The following is a 22,963-nucleotide window of genomic DNA, read 5'->3' as shown; positions in this document are numbered from 1 at the left end:
TGAGCCATTCCTCCCTCCCTCCCTTCCACAAGAGCCCAGTTGTGTTTTTTTTAAAGATTATTTATTTATTTTATTTTTATATTTTTGGCTGAATCGGGTCTTTTTGGCTGCATTGGTGTGGAACACGGAATCTTCGTTGAGGCATACGGGATCTTTTGTTGCGGTACACGGGTTCTATAGTTGAGCCTTGCGAGCTCAGTAGTTGTGGTGCGCTGGCTCAGTTGCCCCGCGGCATGTGGGATCTTAGTTCCGTGACCAGAGATCGAACCCATGTGCCCTGCATTGTAAGGCAGATCCTTTACCACTGGACCACCAGGAAAGTCCCAAGAGCCCGTTTTTTTTATTTGATCATTTCTTGCGTATGAAGTACTGCGGCGAGCCGCTTCTGACCAGCAGAATGACGAGTCACCACACGCTAGATTCTTCTCGTATCACACTTTATTGGAGTACAGCTTGGTTTTAGACAGATGGAAGGAAGACCCCGAGCTTTGTTCACACTGGCTTTTTATAATGCACTATAACCTGTGGCACCCTGTGGTTGGCTGGTTAACTCAACCTGTGGTTGGCTGGTTAACTCAACCTGTGGTTGGCTGGTTAACTCAATCTGTGGTTGGCTGGTTAACTCAACAAGATATGTGCTGTTCACAATTTATTGGTTGCAATTCTGAGCCTTTATTAGCATATTGGCTCGTCGTGGCGCATGTGTGGCACATAGCCTTTGGGCTACTCCCTGATAAGCGTTATCTGCGACCAGCAGAACAACGGCTTCCACGTTATCTGCGGCATGGCAGAACAACGGCTTCCCACATCTCCCCCTTTTTGTTTTCTTAGACCCAGGAGCTAAACTCGAACAATGCCCGCACAAGCGCTCACCCCATGGGATGCTCGCTGAGCAAGAGTTAGTTCGAGAAGCTGGCTCATCACCCTCCCCGTCGTGCAATGTCCATACAGACCGCGGAGTGCAGGGGCTGATGTGCCTCGTGATTCCCATCAAAAGTGCAATGGTCATAAACCTTTTTGTGCAAGGGCAATCACTACGGGTCGTTCAAGATGGAGAGCCAGGCGCCAGGGGAGTCGCCTTTACTAATGGCCACCAATGCCTGCGTGAACAACATCTTATCTCGCTTTGTCCGAGTTCGCAAACGACAGATCAACCACAGGCACACCACAAGTCCTGCCATGCAACACACTGCAAACATCCCTACACCGACCCACTCCTTAAAGAAGGTAAAGGCAGAGGACAGCCAGGTAGTAAAGTCCCCAAGCGTAACGGGGTATAGCCTAGTAGCATTTAAAGTCTTAATCTGTATCTTCTGGTTTAACAGCATCAATTCAGCCTCTCGGGACCAATTGCCTCTCAGGAAAGTGCCAATCTCCCTGCTCCGGTTCAGGGCATCTTGTCTTCCGCCTTGAGTAGGGAAAGGCCCGTCAACACCATCCAGCTCAGCATCATCCCTTGAGCGCCCTGCATCGCCCTTGGGATCCTCTTCCATGACTCTTGTTAATCTTGTTGGGACCCAAATCGGATCTTGATCCTGCGGAAAAACACAAAGAGATCCCCTGGATCGCGTGACAACGCGATCCGGGCCCTTCCATCGATTAGACAACACATCTTTCCACATCACTATACCATGTTCCTTTTGTTCATGTATAGTATGGCGTTCAGCAGAAGTTTCTTTCTCATCATGTAAATTCAAAAAATTAAGAGTAAATAAGGCAAGCGACAATTTCTGCTTCGGGGTGCAATTCTCCGCTATTCCCCCTTTTTGTTTTAAAAGTAATTCTTTAAGTGTGCGATTAGTTCGCTCTATTATACTTTGGCCTTGTGGATTGTAAGGCAGGCCCGTAACGTGTTCTATTTGCATTTTGTGACAAAAGAGAGCAAAGCTCTTGGAACTATAAGCTGGGCCGTTATCTGTCTTTAGTTTAGCAGGCTTGCCCCAGGCTGCCCAGGCTTCAAGGCAATGAGTAATAACATGTTGAACCCGTTCTCCAGAGAGAGGGGTAGCATGTGCCACCCCGGAATAGGTATCCACAGACACATGAACATACTGGAGCTTCCCAAAGGAGGGAACATGAGTGACATCCATTTGCCACAGCTCGTTTTGGGACAAACCTCTGGGATTCACACCAGTCTTTTGGGCCGGCAAAAATTGGGCACAAGTGGAACAAGACTTAACAATATGTCTGGCCTCGGCTCTAGTAATGAAGAACTTCTTTCTCAACACTGCAGATGATACATGATATAGCTCATGAAATTCTTGTGCTTGCTGCTTTTGATCCAAGGATAAGAAAACACGCGTTGCCATATCAACTTGTTCATTGGCTTTTGCCATTGGACCAGGCAACAGGGAATGAGCCCGTATATGGGTAACATAAAAGGGGTGTTGGCGGCACAATATCTGAAACCTTATCCCGGCCAACAAGGATGCCACTGTGCTGGATGATCGAATATGGGGGGTCACTTCAAGATGTTTCACTGCATTAACCACATACAATGAATCAGAGATCAAATTAAAAGGTTCTTGAAATCGTTGAAAAACTTCCAAAACCACATGACATTCCACCACTTGAGGAGCATCAGGTCGATAGTCTATAACGACAGGATGCTGACCCTGAACCATATAAGCTCCTTTTCCGGATTTTGATCCGTCCGTATAAATGGTCAGGGCATCATTTAGTGGTCGCTCTACAGTGACCCTTGGAAAAATGACAGGTTGCTGGATAACGAATTTCAAAATTTCACTCTTGGGCAAATGGTTATCAATAATTCCAGAAAAGGTATACATAAGTATAGACCACTCAGAGGTAGTGGCAGTTAATGTTTCTATTTGATCTTTAGTATAGGGAACTACAAGTTTTTTCGGCAACATTGCAAAGGCGGAAACACATTGTTTAATACCCAAAAAGGCAACCTCAGCAACCATAGATGGATAGTGAGACAGCGTCTTCATCCCTAGAGACTTGGTATGAATCCAAAGCAAAGGCCCATCTTGCCAAAGAACACCTGTTGGAAATCCTAAGGTTGGAAGAACACACATCCAAATAGGCAAGGTACTGTCATAACGCTGTAATTGTGCTTTCATAAGAGCCTGTTCCACCTTCTGAAGAGCTAGCTGTTCGGGCCTCGGGGGTCAACTGACGCGGGGAATTAAGATCAGGATTACCTTCCAATACAGCAAACAAAGGCTGTAGTTCAAAGCGAGTCAGACTCAAATACGGTCGAAGCCAATTAATATCCCCAAGCAATTTCTGAAAATCATTCAAAGTTGTTAAATGATTAGTTCTAATTTCAATTTTCTGAAGTATTATTGTGGTCTTATTTATAACGGCTCCCAAAAAACTAATAGAATCTCCCTTTTGATTTTTTTCAGGGGCCAAATATAAACCTCTAGTCTCCAAAGTCATTGATAAATTTCCTAAAGCCTGCTCAAGCAGTGTCATGCTAGGGGCTGACAGCAAAACATCATCCATGTAATGAATAATTTTAACATCCGGGAACTTATCCCGTACTGGCTGTAAGGCAGTGTCAACATAAAGTTGACACATGGTGGGGCTATTGGCCATACCCTGAGGAAGCACGACCCATTGATACCTTTTATCAGGTCTTTCATGATTAATTGAGGGTAATGTAAAGGCAAACCTCTCTTTGTCTTTGCTATTCAATGGAATGGAAAAAAAAGCAATCTTTTATATCAACAGCTATAACAGGCCACCCTCGCGGGATGGCTGTCAAGGCCGGTAGACCGCGCTGTATGGGTCCCATAATTTGCATTTGTTGATTTATTGCTCTTAGATCATGGAGCAAGCGCCATTTCCCTGATTTTTTCTTAATAACAAAAATAGGAGTATTCCAGGGTGATTGAGAGGGTTCTAGGTGTCCCAATTGTAATTGTTCCTCTACTAATTGCGATGCTGCTTCCAACTTTTCTTTAGACAACGGCCACTGAGGGATCCACACGGGCATTGTGGTCTTCCATGTAATAGGAATCATTAACTCAGTGACCCCTGAGAAAAACCCAGCCCCCTGCGATTGGGGTTTCCCTGAGCTTCTATAGGAGTAGCAATACCTTGTAAATTTTTCCCTATCCCTCTGCCCGGTATAAAACCAGACCTAAGCAGCATTTGCTGTGCAGTCTCGGAATAATCATTAGTAAGTTTCAATTTCATCTGGCTTTGCACATCCCTTCCCCACAGATTAAGTGGCAATCCTTCAACCACAAAGGGTTGAAATTTCCCCCTCTGATTTTTAAAATGCCAAGTCAGTGTTTTTGAGCTAATTCGGGGTGCTTTGGCATATCTTAAACCCTGTAAGGTCTGAGAGGAGGTCTGCAAAGGCCAGGATTTTGGCCAATAGGTGGCAGTAATAATACTGCGATTAGCCCCGGTATCAACCAGACCGGAAAATACCTTTCCTTCTATAATTAAATCCAGCATAGCTTCCAGATCCGCCTCCTCCTTGGGATTCAACTCATCCTGAGACAAATAAAGCGCTTTAAATTCATCTAAAAGTGGATACAATCCTGGCGTTGCATCCGATTTTTCTATTTGTTTTTCTCTCTTTTTCCTAGGATTCTTAGGCCTATCTACTGTAGTCCCTATATTTTCACTTTCCTAAACAAACAACTTACTAAAGTGAAAAAAACATACCTGGACTACTCACCGACGGTCCACTCCGTGTGTCAAGTTCTGAATCGGTCCCCCACGCGGGGTGCGAAGTTCCCGGGTTTCGGCACCACTTGCGGCGAGCCGCTTCTGACCAGCAGAATGACGAGTCACCACACGCTAGATTCTTCTCGTATCACACTTTATTGGAGTACAGCTTGGTTTTAGACAGATGGAAGGAAGACCCCGAGCTTTGTTCACACTGGCTTTTTATAATGCACTATAACCTGTGGCACCCTGTGGTTGGCTGGTTAACTCAACCTGTGGTTGGCTGGTTAACTCAATCTGTGGTTGGCTGGTTAACTCAACAAGATATGTGCTGTTCACAATTTATTGGTTGCAATTCTGAGCCTTTATTAGCATATTGGCTCGTCGTGGCGCATGTGTGGCACATAGCCTTTGGGCTACTCCCTGATAAGCGTTATCTGCGACCAGCAGAACAACGGCTTCCACGTTATCTGCGGCATGGCAGAACAACGGCTTCCCACAAAGTACTCCTCGATGACATCCTTGGCCTGAGACTGTTTGCCATATTCCCTAACCACCACACAACCAACCACTTTACGGGGTTTTCCCTGTCAATTTTACAGAGACCTACTCATTCCCCTAGTTTCTTGTCATCAACCTTAATCAGGTTGATTTGGTGCTCAGCGCAAAGGGCCTCCACCAACTTGACTTACATAGGCTCATCACAGTTGGATTCAAACACACAAAGATGGGCTTGGAGCTTGTCTAAGGCTTTGGCAGCTTCACGAATTCCACATGCTAGGCTATTGTGGATGAGGGCGGTCTTACAGCACCTCTTGCAGAGCAGTATTAACATCCATTATACCTCTGGCAGCAGTGCTTTTTTTCGGCTATGGTGGTGGCTATGGCAGTGGCTTACGGGTGGAGCTGAATCCTGAATGCACCCGAGCTTCCACCTCCGCGGGACTGCCACAGCAGGGAAAGAGCTACCTGGAGCCATTTCTTACTTTGAGCTTATTTTTTGCTAAGATGCTGAAATGAGCAATGGTTTTATTTTTGAACCGGTCAAATCTGACCCCTTTATATTTCCTCTAAATTCTGTTTGAAAAGGAACCAAACAGTGCCTTTTTTAGTTCATCTCACTATATAGGCAGTTAAAATGAATCAGTTGATACTTTCAACTTTCTTCCTTGAATTTTCCTTAGATCATTGAGTTCATTAGGTACCATTTCCACCTTCCACATCACTGCATGCAATGGTTTGCTAATTGTTCTCACAGTACATAACTTGGGTCCCTTTTCTTCAGGCACTGATACATTTCTTCACTTTTTCAAATCTTTATTAGCAATCTCCTCAAAACTCTTCCAGCTTCCACCCACCACGTGGATCCAAAGCCAGTACATATTTTAGGTTTTTGTTGCAGCAGAACCCCACTTTTGGTACCAAATTTTGTTTCAGTTATCTATTGCTGCATAACAAATCACCTCCAAATTTAGTGGCTTAAAACAACAATAGTGTTTTTGCTCACGATTTTGGGATTTGGTAGGGTTTGATAAGGACAGCTCACCGTATCTCACAGTCTGTGTGCTGTCAGCTGAGACAACTTGATTAGGGCTGTAGGATTTATTTTCAAGATAGCTCACTTTCATGCCTGGCAAGTAGGTGCTGTCAGCTGGGTATTTCTTCTTTTCCATGTGGGCTTGTCTCATTTCATGTGGCTGTTTGGACCTGCTCACAGCATGGCAGTTGGACTCCAAAAAGAAGGAGGCAGAAGTTGCCAGGCCTCTTAAAGATTTAGCCCAGGATTGGCACAATGTCATTTTTGCCCTTTTTCCTTTGGACAGTCATAGGCCCAATCCAGAATCAAGGAGGTGGCAAAATAGACCCCACCTCTTGGTGGGAGTAGTGACAGAGAATATGTGGCTGTCATGAATCCACTCTACTCTGTTAGGGTTTTTTTTTTTTTTGACAGTATTGAAAAGGTACTCTTGGCTCAAGTTATGAGATGGTGAAAAATAATTGTTTATTATTTGAAGTAAAGTCGTGAGCTCTGGAAGAAGGTTAAAAGAAAACTTTTATATATAAAGAGCATTTCAATATCTGTGAAAATTTTATATGTTATATTTTACTAGTGGACAAAAGTCATTTTGGGGGGGTAGAATTTTAAAATTCCTTCTCATCCACAGGGAGATCAGCTTGGTGCTTTGTGATCACCTAGAGGGGTGAGATAGGGAGGGTGGGAGGGAGACGCAAGAGGGAGGGGATATGGGGATATATGTATACATATAGCTTATTCACTTTGTTATACAGCAGAAACTAACACACCATTGTAAAGCAATTATGCTCCAATAATGATGTTTAAAAAAAAATTCCTTCTCATCAGAATAATACTTTTTTTTTTCATTTAACAAATGTTTATTAATTATGAACTCTGTGCCAGGCACTGCACTAAGCATTGGGTAACCAATATTTATTTATTTATTTACTCTTAAGCACCTCTGGTATCAAGATTTGTATGCAACAGGGATGTCTGAATGCACTTATGTATCTTATTTGGTCTTAACACTGACCTGTTTGTTTTTAGTAAAGGTTGCCTTCTGTGTTCCCACATGTAGAGAAATAGTCCCCTTCCAAAGATTTCCCTTCTTGAAATAGGGACAAAATGCTGTTTAAGAGTTGTGTGCAATGAAAGGGGGACTCTGGATGCTTTGTTGAAGTGATTGTGGTAAAGCAGAGGGTGAATAATGGGATGAAAGGATCCCAAGGTTTTCTATCATTTGGAACTTTTGTGTGCAGCTCTTTCCAGATTGGCAAGAGAGGACAAAACAGACGATGGTTGCCCAAGCTTTTGCTTATTCACCCAAATCATCTGTTAGGTAAGGTCATACAGGCTAGTAAATGACTTCCTGAATTTGTTAAGCACTTACATTAGTAAATTTTTCGCTATCCAATTTGAAGCTCTTAAAATCAAATTAATGCTCTATTACAATAGTGATTCAAAAGAGTTTAAATACATCTTGTAGCTTTAAAATTCATAAAATCTTACTGGTATTAAATCTTTGACCTTTAACTTTAGTTCCTTTTTTAGCTTTGATTTCATGCTTTTAGGTTTCGTTATACGTTATCTTGATAGCACTGATAAGTTGTTAAATATTGAAATAATTTGAGCATGTTTTCTTTAATTTGATTGTTTATAAAAATGTTTGGGGCAACATTGGTTTCCCTCACTTGCTTTTAGTTTTACTCTTCCACAGTAGTTGTCAAGTGTGACTAATAATTTGCTTCCTCTTTCTGTCTCTCCTTCGTTCTTCTTTTTATGTTTTTCTTCTTTATTCTCCTACTACCCTATGAAGTCTGGTGCAATGATATATTCAGGAATGAGATAATGGGTGGTGTGGATGAGATGATTATTATACATGTATTTATGATTCTGTATGAGGGATCCTTCTAGCTTATTCTTTTTTTTAAAAATTTTTTTCCAGCCCAGAAGGTCCACCATTCATTTTTTCTTTTTAAAATTTATTTATTTTAATTTATTTATTTTTGGCTGCATTGCGTCTTCTTTGCTGCGTGCGGGTTTTCTCTAGTTGTGGCAAGCAGGCACTACTCTTCATTGCGGTGCACAGGCTTCTTATTGCTGTGGCTTCTCTTGTTGTGGAGCATGGGCTCTAGGTGCGCGGGCTTCAGTAGTTGCAGCACGTGGGCTTAGTAGTTGTGGCTCGCGGGCTCTAGTGCGCAGGCTCAGTAGTTGTGGCACACGGGCTCAGTTGCTCTGCGGCACGTGGGATCTTCCCAGACCAGGGCTCGAACCCGTGTCCCCTGCATTGGCAGGTGGATTCTTAACCACTGGGCCACCAGGGAAGCCCCTAGCTTCTTCTTGATACTCTTCAGCGTCAAACTTCCCTGGCATGATATCATTACCAACAGTTTGGAAAATGATGCCTGTGCTCTTCGTTGTCAGAAAATATCATCTTCTGTTTCTTTACAAATTAAAGTTCCACATGTTTTGGGGTGTCTCAGGTACTCATCAATCCATCAAGCAATTAGTGTGAGTGTGAGAACTAGTAAAGCATTCTGGGGACACTTAGGTGAATAGGAAATGGTCACTGTTATTTGCTTCTTACTCTCCAGTCTTCAAATTCTTCCTTCCCAGTCAGATTTGAAAGCTTGGCATGGTTTTCTGAAGGCTTGGATTAGACACCTGTAGAATGTTGGTGGGGGGTGGGGGGGGGTTGCTGTCTTCACAACTGTACTTCACTAGTCATTAAATAGGATCTTACTTATTTCAGGGTTTATACAGCCTACTGTAGTCTCACTATTTTGAACTCCAGTTGTTAAGAATGTATTTTTGTATATATTTAAAAATTGTCCTTTATTTCCCTTGGGTAGTTCCTGATTACCTTCCAGGTATTTTCATAGAATACTCATTTCTGGACTAACTAATTTTAATCCCTTCAGATTTTCTCATATCCCGCTTTTCCCCATAGCTTTAGTAAATTGTCCAAATAGTTACATATATTTACATTCAACAGAATTATTTTTCCACTTGACCTGCCCTCCATAGATAACTAAGCAGCAAAATTCATAAAACCTTTTTAACCATGAACTCTTTAAAAATATAATTCGTAAAATAATTTAATGTAGGGCTTGGAAGGGACCTTTGAAATTATGTGATTTAGAGCCCTTCTCTTCTGTTGTTGCATAAGTAATGCACAGGTTTGATACATAGAATTAATATAATCAAAAAAGGGAGGAAGACAGTGCTGCATGTAATTGGAGGATACTTTATCTGTTTTATACCTTTAATCTGCCTTGTTTATTGTTTTAATTGCACAATGCCCTATGGTGCCCTTTCATTTCTTTGTAAATTATGTAAAGCCAGTCTTTCAACAAAATCTGCTTATTTGCCCCAATGGGTATATTTGTTGTGCTTGTGATATTCTTGATTTTTAACTCTAGTTAACCAAGATCATTTTGACTCCCAGAACTTGTTTGAACTACCACTTTTTATTTTGGTAGCATTTACAAGCTATTTCTAGTTCTTCATTTGGGTTGCTTTTAAAAAATATACCCATGAAATCTATAAAGTGCTGATAAATGAAATCAAAGATCTAAATAAATGGAGAGACATACTGTGTTCATGGATTAGAAAACTCTCAATATAGTAAAGATGATCTCCCCAATTAATATAAAGGTTTAACACAATTCTTATCAAAATTCTAGGAAAATTTTTATAGGTGTGGATAAGATTATTCTAAAATTTACATAGAAAGAGTAACTAGAATAGCTAAAACAGTTTTGAGAAAGAAGAACAATGTTGGGAGAATCACTCTATCCAGTTTTAAGACATGTGGCTACAGCAATCAAGACTATGGTATTGCCAGAGGGATAGACGAACAGATAAATGCAACAGAATAGAGAACTTAGAAGTAGCCTCACACAGGTAGAGCCAGCTGATTTTTGACAAAGCTGCAAGAGTAATACAGTTTGTCTCTTCAACAAATGGTGCTAGAGCGATTGGATATCTATAGACCAAAAAAAACAAGCAAACCCCAAAACCCTAAACCTTAGAATATATCCATAAATTAACTCAAAATAGTTTATCAATTTAAATGTAAAACATAGGGCTTCCCTGGTGGCACAGTGGTTGAGAGTCCGCCTGCCGATGCTGGGGACACGGGTTCATGCCCTGGTCCGGGAAGATCCCACATGCCGTGGAGCGGCCGGGCCCGTGAGCCATGGCTGCTGAGCCTGCGCATCTGGAGCCTGTGCTCTACAACGGGAGAGGCCACAACAGTAAGAGGCCCGCGTACCGCGAAAAAAAAAAAGTTAAATCTTAAAAAAAAAAAAGTAAAACATAAAACTGCAAAACTTTTAAAAGACAGCATAGGAGAAAATCTTTAGGGCTTAGGGCTTGGCAAAAAGTTATTAGCCATATATACCCAGAAAAAACCATAATTTGAAAAGATATGTGCACCCCAATGTTCATTGCAGCACTATTTACAATAGCCAGGACATGGAAACAACTTAAATGTCCATCAACAGAGGAATGGATAAAGAAAGTATGGTACATATATACAATGGAATATTACACAGCCATAAAAAGAACAAAATAATGCCGTTTGCAGCAACATGGATGGACCTAGAGATTGTCATACTGAGTGAAGTAAGTCAGACACAGAAAGACAAATATCATATGATATCACTTATATGTGGAATTTTTAAAAAGGGTACAAATGAACTTATTTACAAAACAGAAACAGACTCATGAATGAACTTATGGTTACCAGGGGGGAAGGGATTGATAGGGAGTTTGGGACTGACATGTACACACTGGTATATTTAAAATGGATAACCGGGACTTCCCTGGCGGTCCAGTGGTTAAGACTCCACGCTTCCATAGCAGGGGGCATAGGTTCGATACCTGGTCAGGGAACTAAGATACCACATGCCGTGTGGCATGACCAAAATTAAATAAAATTAAAAGAAAATAAAAATGGATAACGAACAAGGACCTACTGTATAGTACAGGAACTATGAACAACCTAAATGGGAAAAGAATTTGAAAAAGGATACATGTATATGTATAACCGAATCACTTTGCTGTACACCTCAAACTATCACAACATTTTTAATCAACTATACTCCAACATAAAATAAAAAGTTAAAAAAAAACAGAAGTAGAGTCACAGATGTAGAAAACAAACTTATGGTTACTGGGGAATAAGGCGGGAGGGATAAACTGGGAGATTGGGATTGACGTATACACACTATTACATATAAAATAGATAAGTAATGAGAACCTACTGTATAGCACAGGGAACTCTACTCAATACTCAGTAATGGCCTATATGGGAAAAGAATCTAAAAAAAGAGTGGAGGGCTTCCCTGGTGGCGCAGTGGTTGAGAGTCCGCCTGCCGATGCAGGGGACACGGGTTTGTGTCCTGGCCCAGGAGGATCCCACATGCCGCAGAGCGGCTGGGCCCGTGAGCCATGGCCTCTGAGCCTGCGCGTCCGGAGCCTGTGCCCCGCAAAGGGAGAGGCCACAACTGTGAGAGTCCCACGTACTGCAAAAAATAAAAATTAAAAAAATTAAAAAAAATTTAAAAAGTGGATATATGTGTATGTATAACTGATTCACTTTGCTGTACACCTGAAACTAACAACATTGTAAATCAACTATACTCCAGTAAAAAATTAAAAAAGAAGTTATTAGCCATGTGACCAAAAGCATGAATATAAAAGAAAAGACTGATAAATAAAATCTCATCAAGGGACTTCTCTGGTGGCACAGTGGTTAAGAATCCGCCTGCCAACGCAGGGGACTCGGGTTCGAACCCTGGTCTGGGAAGATTGCACATGCTGCGGAGCAGCTGAGCCCATGTGTCACAACTAGTGAGCCTGTACTCTAGAGCCCTCGAGCCACAACTGCTTAGCCCATGCGCCACAGCTACTGAGCCCATGCAGTGCAAATACTGAAGCCCACGTGCCCTAGAGCTTGCGCGCCTCAACTACTGAAGCCCGTGCGCTCTAGGGCCCGCATGCCGCGACTACTGAAGCCTGTGCTCCACAACAAGAGAAGAAGCCACCGCAGTGAGAAGTCCGTGTGCTGCAACGAAATGTAGTCCCCGCTCGCCACAACTAGAGAAAGCCTGCGCGCAGCAACGAAGACCCAATGCAGCCAAAGAAAAAATTCATCAAAATTTAAAACTTTTGCCTGTTAAAATGGTGAAAAGAAAAGCTATAGACTAAAAAAATTTTTGGAAACCCTATATTTGACAAAGGACTCCTATCTAAAATATATAAAGAACTGTCAAAACTCAACAGAGGGCTTCCCTGGTGGCGCGGTGGTTGAGAGTCTGCCTGCCGGTGCAGGGGACACGGGTTCGTGCCCCGGTCCGGGAAGATCCCACGTGCCGCAGAGTGGCTGGGCCCGTGAGCCATGGCCGCTGAGCCTGCGCGTCCGGAGCCCGGAGCGCGTCCGCAATGGGAGAGGCCACAACAGTGAGAGGCCCGCATACTGCAAAAACAAAACAAAACAAACAAACAAAACTCAACAGAAACAACTCAAACAGTCTAATCAGAAAATGGGCAAACAACACGAAGACACATTTCACCAAGAAAAGATATACAGATGACAAATGAAAATAAGCACATGTGGACACTCATCATATAATCTAGCATTTGCACTTCGGAGCATTTATCCCAGGGAAATGAAAACTTAGATCCACACTAAAACCTGTGCAAAATGTTCATGGCAGTTTTATTTGTAATAGCCCGAAGTTGTGAACAAACTCATGTTCATTAACATGAATGGCTAAACTGTGGAACATCCACATTATGGAATTCAACACACCAATAAAAAGGAACACACTGTTTATGCATACAAGAACTTGAATGGATCTCAAGGGCATTAGGTTGAGTGAAAAAAGCCAATCTCAAAAAGTCACATACTGTATGATTCCACTTACAAAGCATTCTGTAAATGACAGCATGATGTGGAGAACAGATTAGTGGCTGCCAGGGGTTAGGGACGGTGAGGAGAAGGGTGTTGGGTATGACTAGAAAGGGGTGGCATGAGGGAGCTCTTCATGATGATGGAATTGTTCAGTATCTTGATTGTGGCAGAGGTTACACAAGTCTATTCAAGTGATAAAATGGCATAGAACTAAACATACACATTGTACAAATGTCAGTTTCTTGGTTTGGGTATTGTATTTATGGTTATATAATATGACATAATGATTAGGGGAAACTGGGCCTCTCTGTAGTATTTTTGCAACTTCCTATGAGTCAATAATTATTTCAAAATACACTTATGTACTTTATATATTTTATTCAAAATATATATACGTATACCCAGACTTAGCCATGTGTGGTCCGCTAGCCCCAAGTTGCTTTTAAAATTAAAACTAATTAAAATAAAATTTTAGTTCCTTGATCACACAAGTCATGTTTCAAATGCTCATGTGGCTACCTTATACTATAGCACAAATATAGAACATTTCCATCAACACAGAAAGTTCAATTGGCACAAATGCTTTAGACAAATCAATAATGCCATTTGCCATACATGTGGGCACCTACACATTTCTTAGTGAACTATCTTAAATTTATAAATCAAAAGACATTAGTATGTACCAGCAAAATTTAAATAGAAAAAAATGGATTTAATGTGATGCATTTAAAAGCTACCATGATTTTTGAGGCTATATCCCATATTTTAATAAGGAAAGGGAATGAAACATTTGCTTCATGTTTGAAATAGGAATAGGTTTTTTTCCTTATCTGCCAAGGCAGTTGCACTTTCTTTCCATAATCACAATATAGAATATATAGGCAATGGGCAAAATAGAAGGTAGGGGAAAGAGGTATCAGTAGGAAAAATACTTTAAACATCCCATATTTTTTGTTATTTTCTGTTTCTTAGTGACCAGTTTACCAATGGTAGCTTACTATTGCAGAGGAAGCATGGTTTAGTGACCAGACCTTAAACCAGAATTCTATTTCTGGTTCAAAGTGACCTTGAGGGAAGTGACTCTTCTCATTCTCATAACTAATAAGCAAATTAAGATAAAACTGACTATTGCTCTGGTGGACTATAGGATAAGTTATTCTAAAATTATTCTAATGTTTTAGGCTATATATAAAACTCTTCACTTACAAGTAGATTAAATACGAAGTTTTGAGGAACTTACTTATGGCAAGAGTCACATGAAGTAGAAAGAGGAAGTTTGTTTTAGCAGGCATGAACAGTTTTAGTATTTGAGTTTGGGGGTTAAAGTCAAGAAAACTCAGACATAGGGTAAAAGTTTTTCTTATCCTTTCACAGGTTAGTAATTTTGGGAAAACTTTGGGAGAATGGCAGGCAGTTTGCATTTTATTTTATTTTATTTTATTTTTAAATTTATTTATTTATTTTTGCTGTGTTGGGTCTTCTTTTATGTGCGTGGGCTTTCTCCTAATTACGGCAAGTGGGGGCCACTCCTCATCGCGGTGCGCGGGCCTCACTATCGCGGCCTCTCTTGTTGCAGAGCACAGGCTCCAGACGCGCAGGCTCAGTAATTGTGGCTCACGGGGCTAGTTGCTCTGCAGCATGTGGGATCCTCCCAGACCAGGGCTCGAACCCGTGTCCCCTGCATTGGCAGGCAGATTCTCAACCACTGCGCCACCAGGGAAGCCCCAGTTTGCATTTTAGATATCAGGTTTTGAAGTTAAAAAGTCCAGGGTTTGAATTGCAGCTCTGCCAGTTACTGTCTAAGTTATTTAACTTTAGTTCTCAGTTTTACCATCTATACAATGGGACTAATTAATGCCTTTTTGTTAGGGTTGTTATGAGAAGGGTATATAATAATACAGAGCTGTAATTACTGATGATAATATTAATTTTATCAAGACATGGAATGGAATGATGGTGGTGTTAGGAGCAAACAAATAGCTTTGTTTACTCTTTTATGAAGATTTATTTTTAGCCACATAATAATGGTTTTCTTGGGGGAGTACTAATTTTGGCTTTATAACAAATTGGTTGATATTGTGGTTCCTAAAGCTGTTCTTAATGTGTGGCTAAATGGATCAAAATCACTTGATTTAAAGCCAAGAGGGATAAGTCTGTTTTTGTAAAATCTAGCAGACCAAAGTATAAGCAGAAAACTAAGACAAATAAAAGCACACATTTATGAAATTTTATTTCAGTGCAATACCTGTAACATGTTTCTATATTCACATAATATCCGAATGAACAGTGAAAGGGTTTACTTAGGGGCTTCCCTGGTGGCGCAGTGGTTGAGAGTCCGCCTGCTGTTGCAGGGGACATGGGTTCGTGCCCCGGTCTGGGAAGATCCCACATGCCGCAGAGCGGCTGGGCCCATGAGCCATGGCCGCTGAGCCTGCGCTCTGCAACGGGAGAGGCCACAACAGGGAGAGGCCCGCGTACCGCCAAAAAAAAAAGAAAGGGTTTACTTAATTATAAAGATATATTAAAAATCTACAATGTACAATGTCAAATTATCAGAAAATGTTCCATATGAATTTTCTTTTTCTTTGCCTGCTAAACTGCTAAACCATTGAAAAAGAGGTCAAGAACCAGAGCCAACATACTTATTTGGATCCTTCCAGCCCTTGTACACTGTAGCAGAGCAGAACAGTTCCAGTTTCAGCCAGTCGTTCACTGGCGTGTGGTCAGTTTGAAGTTTCCTGCTGTATTTCTCTGAACTAGAGAGAAGGAAACAAAAATGCTGACGTCCTCATTTGACTTCATCTTCATCACTCATGCCTGAGCACATACACCAACACTTCCTGTGCAAAATCTACCCTGACTCTGCAGAGGACACTCTCAGCCCTCAGCTGATCTGGATGGGGATGCTGGCTTGGGTTGGTGAAGTTTGGAAAGCATTAGCCCTCGGTTGGATACCTCACACTGTATGAACATGCCATGTCTCATTACTATACCTTTCATTTCATAGAGATAAGCTTTCAAAGCTTATAATAACAATATTCATTGATAGTAAGTGATTGTTACAGGCCAGTTAGCTCTCAAGACCACCACACTGTGAAAGTAGTATACTGGATGACAGCACGTTTAAGAAAGAGCTAATTTAGAAATATAATGCTATGGAAATTGAACTGAAAAAAATCTATCAGAATATCTGAAATGTATGTATCTTGTCTCCCTAATATCAGTATGTCTGTATCTATCCTACCTTAACACTCCTGGCCTCAGTTTTCTTATCCAGACAAAGGGAGGATTTCTAAATTTCTAAGGCTTTGTGATTTTAGCATGTGTTTCTCCAAGTAGTTTTCTCCATGTTTCCACTTCTTGGTTCATAAGCTACATTAATGTTTATTTTATTCTACCTGTCAAAGTTTCCTCAAGTACTTTAAGGTAATACACTATTTTCAGTTTGTTATTCTTTCAGAAACAGAATAATTTGAAGAAGTGCTGTTGCAAAGTTGTACTGAGTCTAGATATTACAGTTTGATTCTGACTACACCATCTAAATATCACATGAAAGGGAAATTAGAATTTGGGTTATTATGTAAATGTTAAATCCATGTGGTGATAAACCTTAGATGTTTTGAGAAGTCTGTTATGTGATACATTATCTAAAACATTGACTTTAATTAGTAATTTTCTCTTACAAGCATGGCAGGGATAGAAAGTTTGCTCATTGGTGCCTCTCCTTTAAAATCCTGATTTTTTTTTTTAAATGAAGAAGTCATTTGGGATTGCTAGTAACCTGGGAAGGAAACAAGGCCCCTTTGCTTGGGGGGACCTTGGTTTTGCTATTCAGCGTTTCTTATGACTTTCTTATGACCATGAAAAAATATGCTAAGATTCTTTATGACCTAGTTTTAAAGGATAGTTTGTTATAAATTTAAAGACTCTAACTACAATAAAATCACGGGTAGTTGGCCCCATCCTTCCCATTTTACCACAGTATTCTAGAGTTCTCTCACCACATTTTGAAATACCTTTGTGGAATTTTGAAATTCGTTACTTGCGTAGTTCTTTGAGGATGCATCAGTGCTAGAAGAGGAGTTATGAAACATAGCTGTGCACTTCCCCTTAGTTAGTTCTTCACCATGTTGAACAGAAGATGTGTGCGTGTTTGGTGTCTAAATACAGAATGCCTATAGATTGTACCTACAAGTTGTATATCCAACGAATTCCTCCACAAGCAGGAAATAAGTATGATTAATCAGAAGAATAAAAGGCACTGCTGGATGTTGTTTGAAAGGAATCCTTTATGGGGGGCTGTGAGTATTGTTTTTACAGTTTCCATTTTTGAAATATCTTAGGTTAAAAACATTTGAAATTTTTGAGTATGCAAAGTATATGAGTAGATGAAGTAACTGGTATTTGTCTCTTTGTTTACTACTAAATTATAAGTAATTTGTATCATTATTGAAAAATTATCCTGGCTCTTGTCTAGAATGGTTTCATACTGTGATTTTAGCACAAAGGTACACTTTTTCTTATTTTCATGGCCCAAGTACGATTACTTGAGATAATGGCATTTCTTCCTGAGGATTCATAGCATAGCAGTGTTCCCTGAGAGCAGTGAAAGTGAACTGTGCTTTAAGTGCAATCGCTGTTGGCTTTTCTTAGTTGAGCCTTTTTATTATAACCTCATTCCTTCTGTTTTTAGTTTCTATTTCTCCTCCTTCCTTCTGTTTCTAATATATAAAAGCTACACTTCAAGTTTCTTAGAACTTATTTGTGCACTTAATATTCTCTCATTCATCAGTTATTTGGGGAAAGATTCCCTCTACTTCTAAAACATAAGCAAGGTACATTGGTAACGCACAAGGTTAAGGATTTCTTGAAATTACATATGATTTATTGGACTCTGAAGTCAGTTGACTTGCCTAGATCCTCCTAGCGTTGTAGCTTTAATGTTCTCGTGGTCCTTTTCTATTTAACTGAAAAACGTTAGATGAATGTTTTGTTCAGAAAAACATTTTTAAACAGATTTTAGATTTGTAGTAAGGAGAAAGAAAAACATTTAGGTGTAACTACTGATAACATTTTGATGTGTTTTTCCTCTTTGTATCTGTTGTTTGGCAAAGCTGAGGTCGTAATTTACATGGAGTTTTAAAATCATGCTTTCCCCTTCCCACATAACATTAGATGTTTCACATTACAAAACTTCTTAGTAAAAATTCAATAGCTGTATGATATTCTGTTAAAAAGTAGTACTTTAATTTAGTTAATATATCCTCCATTGTTAGATATTTAACATCTTTCAAGTTTTTGGATTATAAATAACTGAGAGAACACCACCATTTTTTAAAGACTGTCTTTGCAAGGTGCCTTGGGGAGGAAAAATCCCATTGTGTTTGTATTCTTGATTTAAGATATTAATAATAGCTATACCTTAGAATTTTAAGGACATTGAATTAGGATTTTAAACAAACGTGTTAGGTTCCATGTTGGTTTAAACTTACGAATCACACATTTTAAAAACTTTTACTTCTGTGTGGCAGGGAGCCTATGTGCTAGCTATTTTTCAAATGTAGATGACATTGCTTTCTTCATAGAGAAAAACTGGAGTGGTTTCTATAGAATATTTGCAGATAGGTGATCACTGAGGAACATTGAAAGAGAACTTCCCTAACTAAGGCAGGTTCTTCTATGCCACAAGCCTCATGTGAATGGAAAACTAGATCTGTGCATAAAAGGATGGGCTATGAAAATACTGGTGCTGGGAAAAACACAGATTCACAAGACTTTAGCCAAAGCCTTTAGTTTTTCCTTGTTTCACTAGGTTAGAAATGGCCTGAGATTCTCCCAATAATTCAGCCACAAAAGAAAGAAAAAGCTTGTTGTTCTTCGTTCCCATTGTATAGAGGCCCCTTATGTCACAGACTTGCACCAACGTGGCGTACTGACCTACCTTGTGGAATGAATGGAACTGAGTTTAGAGTACTTTGAGTTACTTATAAATTCTTAAATGTGTCTTGCATTTAAAACTTTATACGCATGATGATAAATTTTAATAGAATACAAATAGCTAGAGTAATGTGAATATACAATCAAAATATGGAAGTTTGGAGTCTTATTCTTCAAGTAATTATTTTGGATTGGAAAATTTGATTTCAGGATTTTAGGAGATTTATTTTTTCTTTGCTCTGCTCTGCGTCCTCCTCACTAGTTTAGATGGTAATATAAGTTACTATCCGACTTTTCTTTATTATGATGAGTAAAATTTTATTGAACATGTATTATACTTAGAAATAGTCATTTCTCCTAATTTTTATTGTAACTTTAAAATTTAGGATCTGGTTGCTATTAAACACCAGATTATATGTATACATATATATTTTATATTAAAAAAAGTCAAAGTAGGATTTATTATAGGACCTGTAGGTTTTATTCTCTAATAACGAGTATAAATAGAGTTATGTATAAGACAAAAGGGGACTCAGAATTAGGCTGAAAACCACAGTAGTTCAAGGGGGTCTTTTTGGCCCCCATTGTTTTTCAGGCATGCCAACCTGTGTATGCTTCTTCGGAGCGTGCATACAGTGCACACAGTGTTCTCAGGATCAGCTTTGTCACTGAACCAATTGGACTCCTGTCCAGCCGTTTACACACTTCTTGGCATTTCTCCTGCACATTTGTTTTCATCTTTCCAACTCATTTGCTCCTCTGGCATTAGGACCAACAGCTGCTGTTGCACATGGGGTCCGTAAAGTAGCTGAATAATAAAATGCTATGACCTGGTTCTTGTATAGTTTCAATGATGACTGTGGTGGTAACTCAGAAATGCTGCAGATATGTTTGGCAGGTCAGGTGAAACATCATCTTTATTTTACAGGAAGAAAGTTTATGTATAAAAAGTATTGGTAATTGATACTGAGTGATATAAGTTATATCTCCTAAATCCTAGTCTTATTGTTTACTAAGTACCTATTAGACACAGTGCTTGGTGTTATATGCACATTATTTCGAATCCTTAGAATAATCTTGTAAGATAGCTGATATGACCATATTTTTCAGGTGGAGAAAGCAGACTCAATGAGGTTATATACCCATATCTACATATTCAGTATTACATGGTAAATAGCAGAACTGGAATCCAAGTCCAAGATCGTCTGTTCCCAAAGATTGTAGCCTATCCATTACACACTGTACAGCAATTTTTTGTGTGTATGAATAGTATTTTATTTCCATTTTGCTGTTGATGAACATCAATTATTATGTAATGAAAGGTTCTATGAACATTACATCTTTTAGTGGAATTATTGTGTTATGCGTATGTTCAGCTTTAGGAGACGTTGCCTAAAGGTTTTCCATAGTGGTTTTAGGGTGTGAATATTCTAGTTCCCCTTCCTAGCCAATACTTTGCTTGTCTAAAAAAATTTTAGCCATGTGGCAGGTATCTAGTGGTATCATTTTGTGATTTTAATTTGCACATCTCTGATTAATGATTTTTATATGCTTATTGGAGACCTTTTGTGAGGTTCCCAATCGAAGCTTTTGTCCATTAAAAAATAGGGTGGGAGCCGAAAGTAAAAAGAGTGAAAAAGAAACATTTAATATAAAGTTGGGCAGCAATAAGTGCTATTAAATAACAAAGAACAAGGTACTAGGATCGATAGAAACGGACAGATGGTTGTGAGGAAGGAAAGACCTACCTGAGAAAGTGGCATCGAAGTGCAGATTTGCATGAATTGTGTTACAGAAGCAAGAGGAAAATCTAGATGAAACGTTCTAGGCAGAGGGAACTGCAAGTGCAAGGGACTTGAGGCAGGAATGAGGTTTGGCAGTGAGAACTTGGCAGGGAAGTAAGTATTTAAATTCCTACACAACTGTTCAGTTTGTGAGGGAAGGGAAGGTCTTTACTTTTACCCACCTCCAACCATACACTCAGTAAGGTATTATTTGGCTTTTTTTCTTGTTTATAAAGATCAAAGGCTTTTATTCAGTCAGTGGGGTTCCATGTTTGAACTAATAACTTCATATTTGGCCAACTAATTGCTGTATAATATCTAAACACATTTACTGGTGATGTTTTATGAATGTTTATTCAGTGAACATTTATTGAACAGACCTGATTGATTGGATGTATGGAGGAGGGAGAAGGTGGAGAAAGAGTTGCTGATTAAAGCAAAGAAGAAAGGAGTTCCTGGAGAGAGTCCTAGGGAACCAGGAGAGTTGGTTGTGAGGCGGCCCAGGAGGAAAGAATGTCAAGAAGGAGAACGAGGTCAGCACTGTCAGGTGCTCCCAGAGAAGTGTAGGGGTTCTAGAACTGAATGGTGGGACTTGCCCGGTGGCACAGCGGTTAAGAATCCGCCTGCCAATGCAGGGTACACGGGTTCAAGCCCTGGTCCGGGAAGATCCCACATGCCACGAAGCAACTAAGCCCGTGCGGCACAACTACTGAGCCTGTGCTCTAGAGTCCACGTGCCACAACTACTGAAGCCCACGCGCCTAGAGCCCATGCTCTGCAACAAAAGAAGCCACCACAGTGAGAAGCCCGCGCACCGCCACGAAGAGTAGTCCCCGCTCGCCGCAACTAGAGAAAGCCCACGCGCAGCAACGAAGACCCAACGCAGCCAAAAATAAATACATAAATTAAAAAAAAAACTAAAACCTGAATGGTGACCTGTGGGTTTGCTGATTGCAATGTCCCACTGGCCTTGGTGGGGGTAGGGTCAAGGTGCATGTTAGACTGGTAGGCTAAGGAGCAACTAACTGGTGAGAAAGTGGAGGCAGTGACCTTGGAGTTCCCACTTTTTGAGAACTGTCAACAAGAAAAGCGATGCGATTAGATAGCTTGACAAGAATATAAATGGAGCCAAGAAAGGACTTTTTTGTTTTATTGATATTTTGGGTTTTGGGGGAAGGGGGGGTTTGAAAGAGACTTAAGGTTTTTTTTTTTTCCCGTAACAGGAAGTCACCCTTTGCTATTCTTGTCTCAGAGTAGACAGTTGTGTCTCCCTTCCCTGCTGCCCCTTTAAAACATGTTTAAAACTTCTTACAGCTATATAGTTTTCTAGGTATTCATAGGGGGTTCACCTATGTGGTCTAACTGATCTTCTTGAGAGGGAGGTACCAAATATTAATCTACCTGTTTCTTAGATGAAAGCCTCAAAGCTCAGAAGTTGTAGCTGAGAAGTCATTCCCCACTGATAAGTTGTGGGGCAAGAAATTTTTAAGTATACCCTATCTTGCCCAGAGTTTGGGAATCTGTATTCGCAGCATTAACTGACCATGATTTGCCCTGTATTCAAGTGCTTATCCTCTGGTTACCCCAAAAGTAAATCCAGGGTGTTTAGATATAATTCATAAGGCAAACTAAGAAGCTTTCCCAAATCCCCCTGCACACACACCCTTCTCACCCACCTGTGCACCCTCATATATACACACACACCACTCATCCCGCGTACATATCTCTGCCACACACACAGCCTCAAATGTTCACAGTTGGATACACCTTAGTCCTAGTCTCAAAGGACCCTTGCCCACAAAACTAGACTACTTTCCTCTTTCTGGGGTTGGATTTGGGATAAAAAGGTAAAGTTAGGTTAGAAAGAATTGATTTTATGAGATCAGATGAGAGACCATAAATATAGGCATACCTTGTTTTCTTGTGCCTCACTTTATTGAGTTTTGCAGATATTGCATTTTTTACAAACTGAACGTTTGTGGCAGCCCTGCGTTGCCAGATGATGGTTAACAGTTTTTAACAATAAAGTATTTCTTAATTAAGGTATGTACATTGTTTCTTTAAGACATAATGCTATTGCACACTTAACAGACTACACTATAGCGTAACCATAACTTTTATATACATTGGGAAACCAAAAAATCCATGTGAC

At 40.2% G+C, this 22,963-nt stretch overlaps 1 protein-coding gene across 10 annotated transcripts in view; it reads left to right on the top strand.

Moving 5' to 3' along the window:
- FGD4 (FYVE, RhoGEF and PH domain containing 4) overlaps nucleotides 1–22,963 on the top strand; it is a 211,515-nt gene that overhangs the window by 63,237 nt on the left and 125,315 nt on the right. For 3 of the 10 annotated variants that reach the window (XM_032644483.1, XM_032644480.1, XM_032644481.1), the window contains exon 1: nucleotides 17,227–17,392. The exons of 6 other annotated variants lie outside the window; for them this stretch is intronic. Coding sequence is in view for 1 of the 4 variants with exons in the window: in XM_032644479.1 (XP_032500370.1) it covers nucleotides 17,383–17,392 (10 nt within the window). In the remaining 3 variants the exon portion in view is untranslated. Of the gene's footprint in view, nucleotides 1–17,203; nucleotides 17,393–22,963 lie in introns of those variants that run through there. One more of the 10 variants, XM_032644479.1, reaches the window with a different exon arrangement.

This window comes from Phocoena sinus, chromosome 10 (assembly GCF_008692025.1).
Source record: "Phocoena sinus isolate mPhoSin1 chromosome 10, mPhoSin1.pri, whole genome shotgun sequence".
Lineage (NCBI taxonomy): Eukaryota > Metazoa > Chordata > Mammalia > Artiodactyla > Phocoenidae > Phocoena > Phocoena sinus.
The sequence above is the reverse complement of the archived record's forward strand: the minus strand, read 5'-3'. Positions and strand labels throughout refer to the sequence as shown.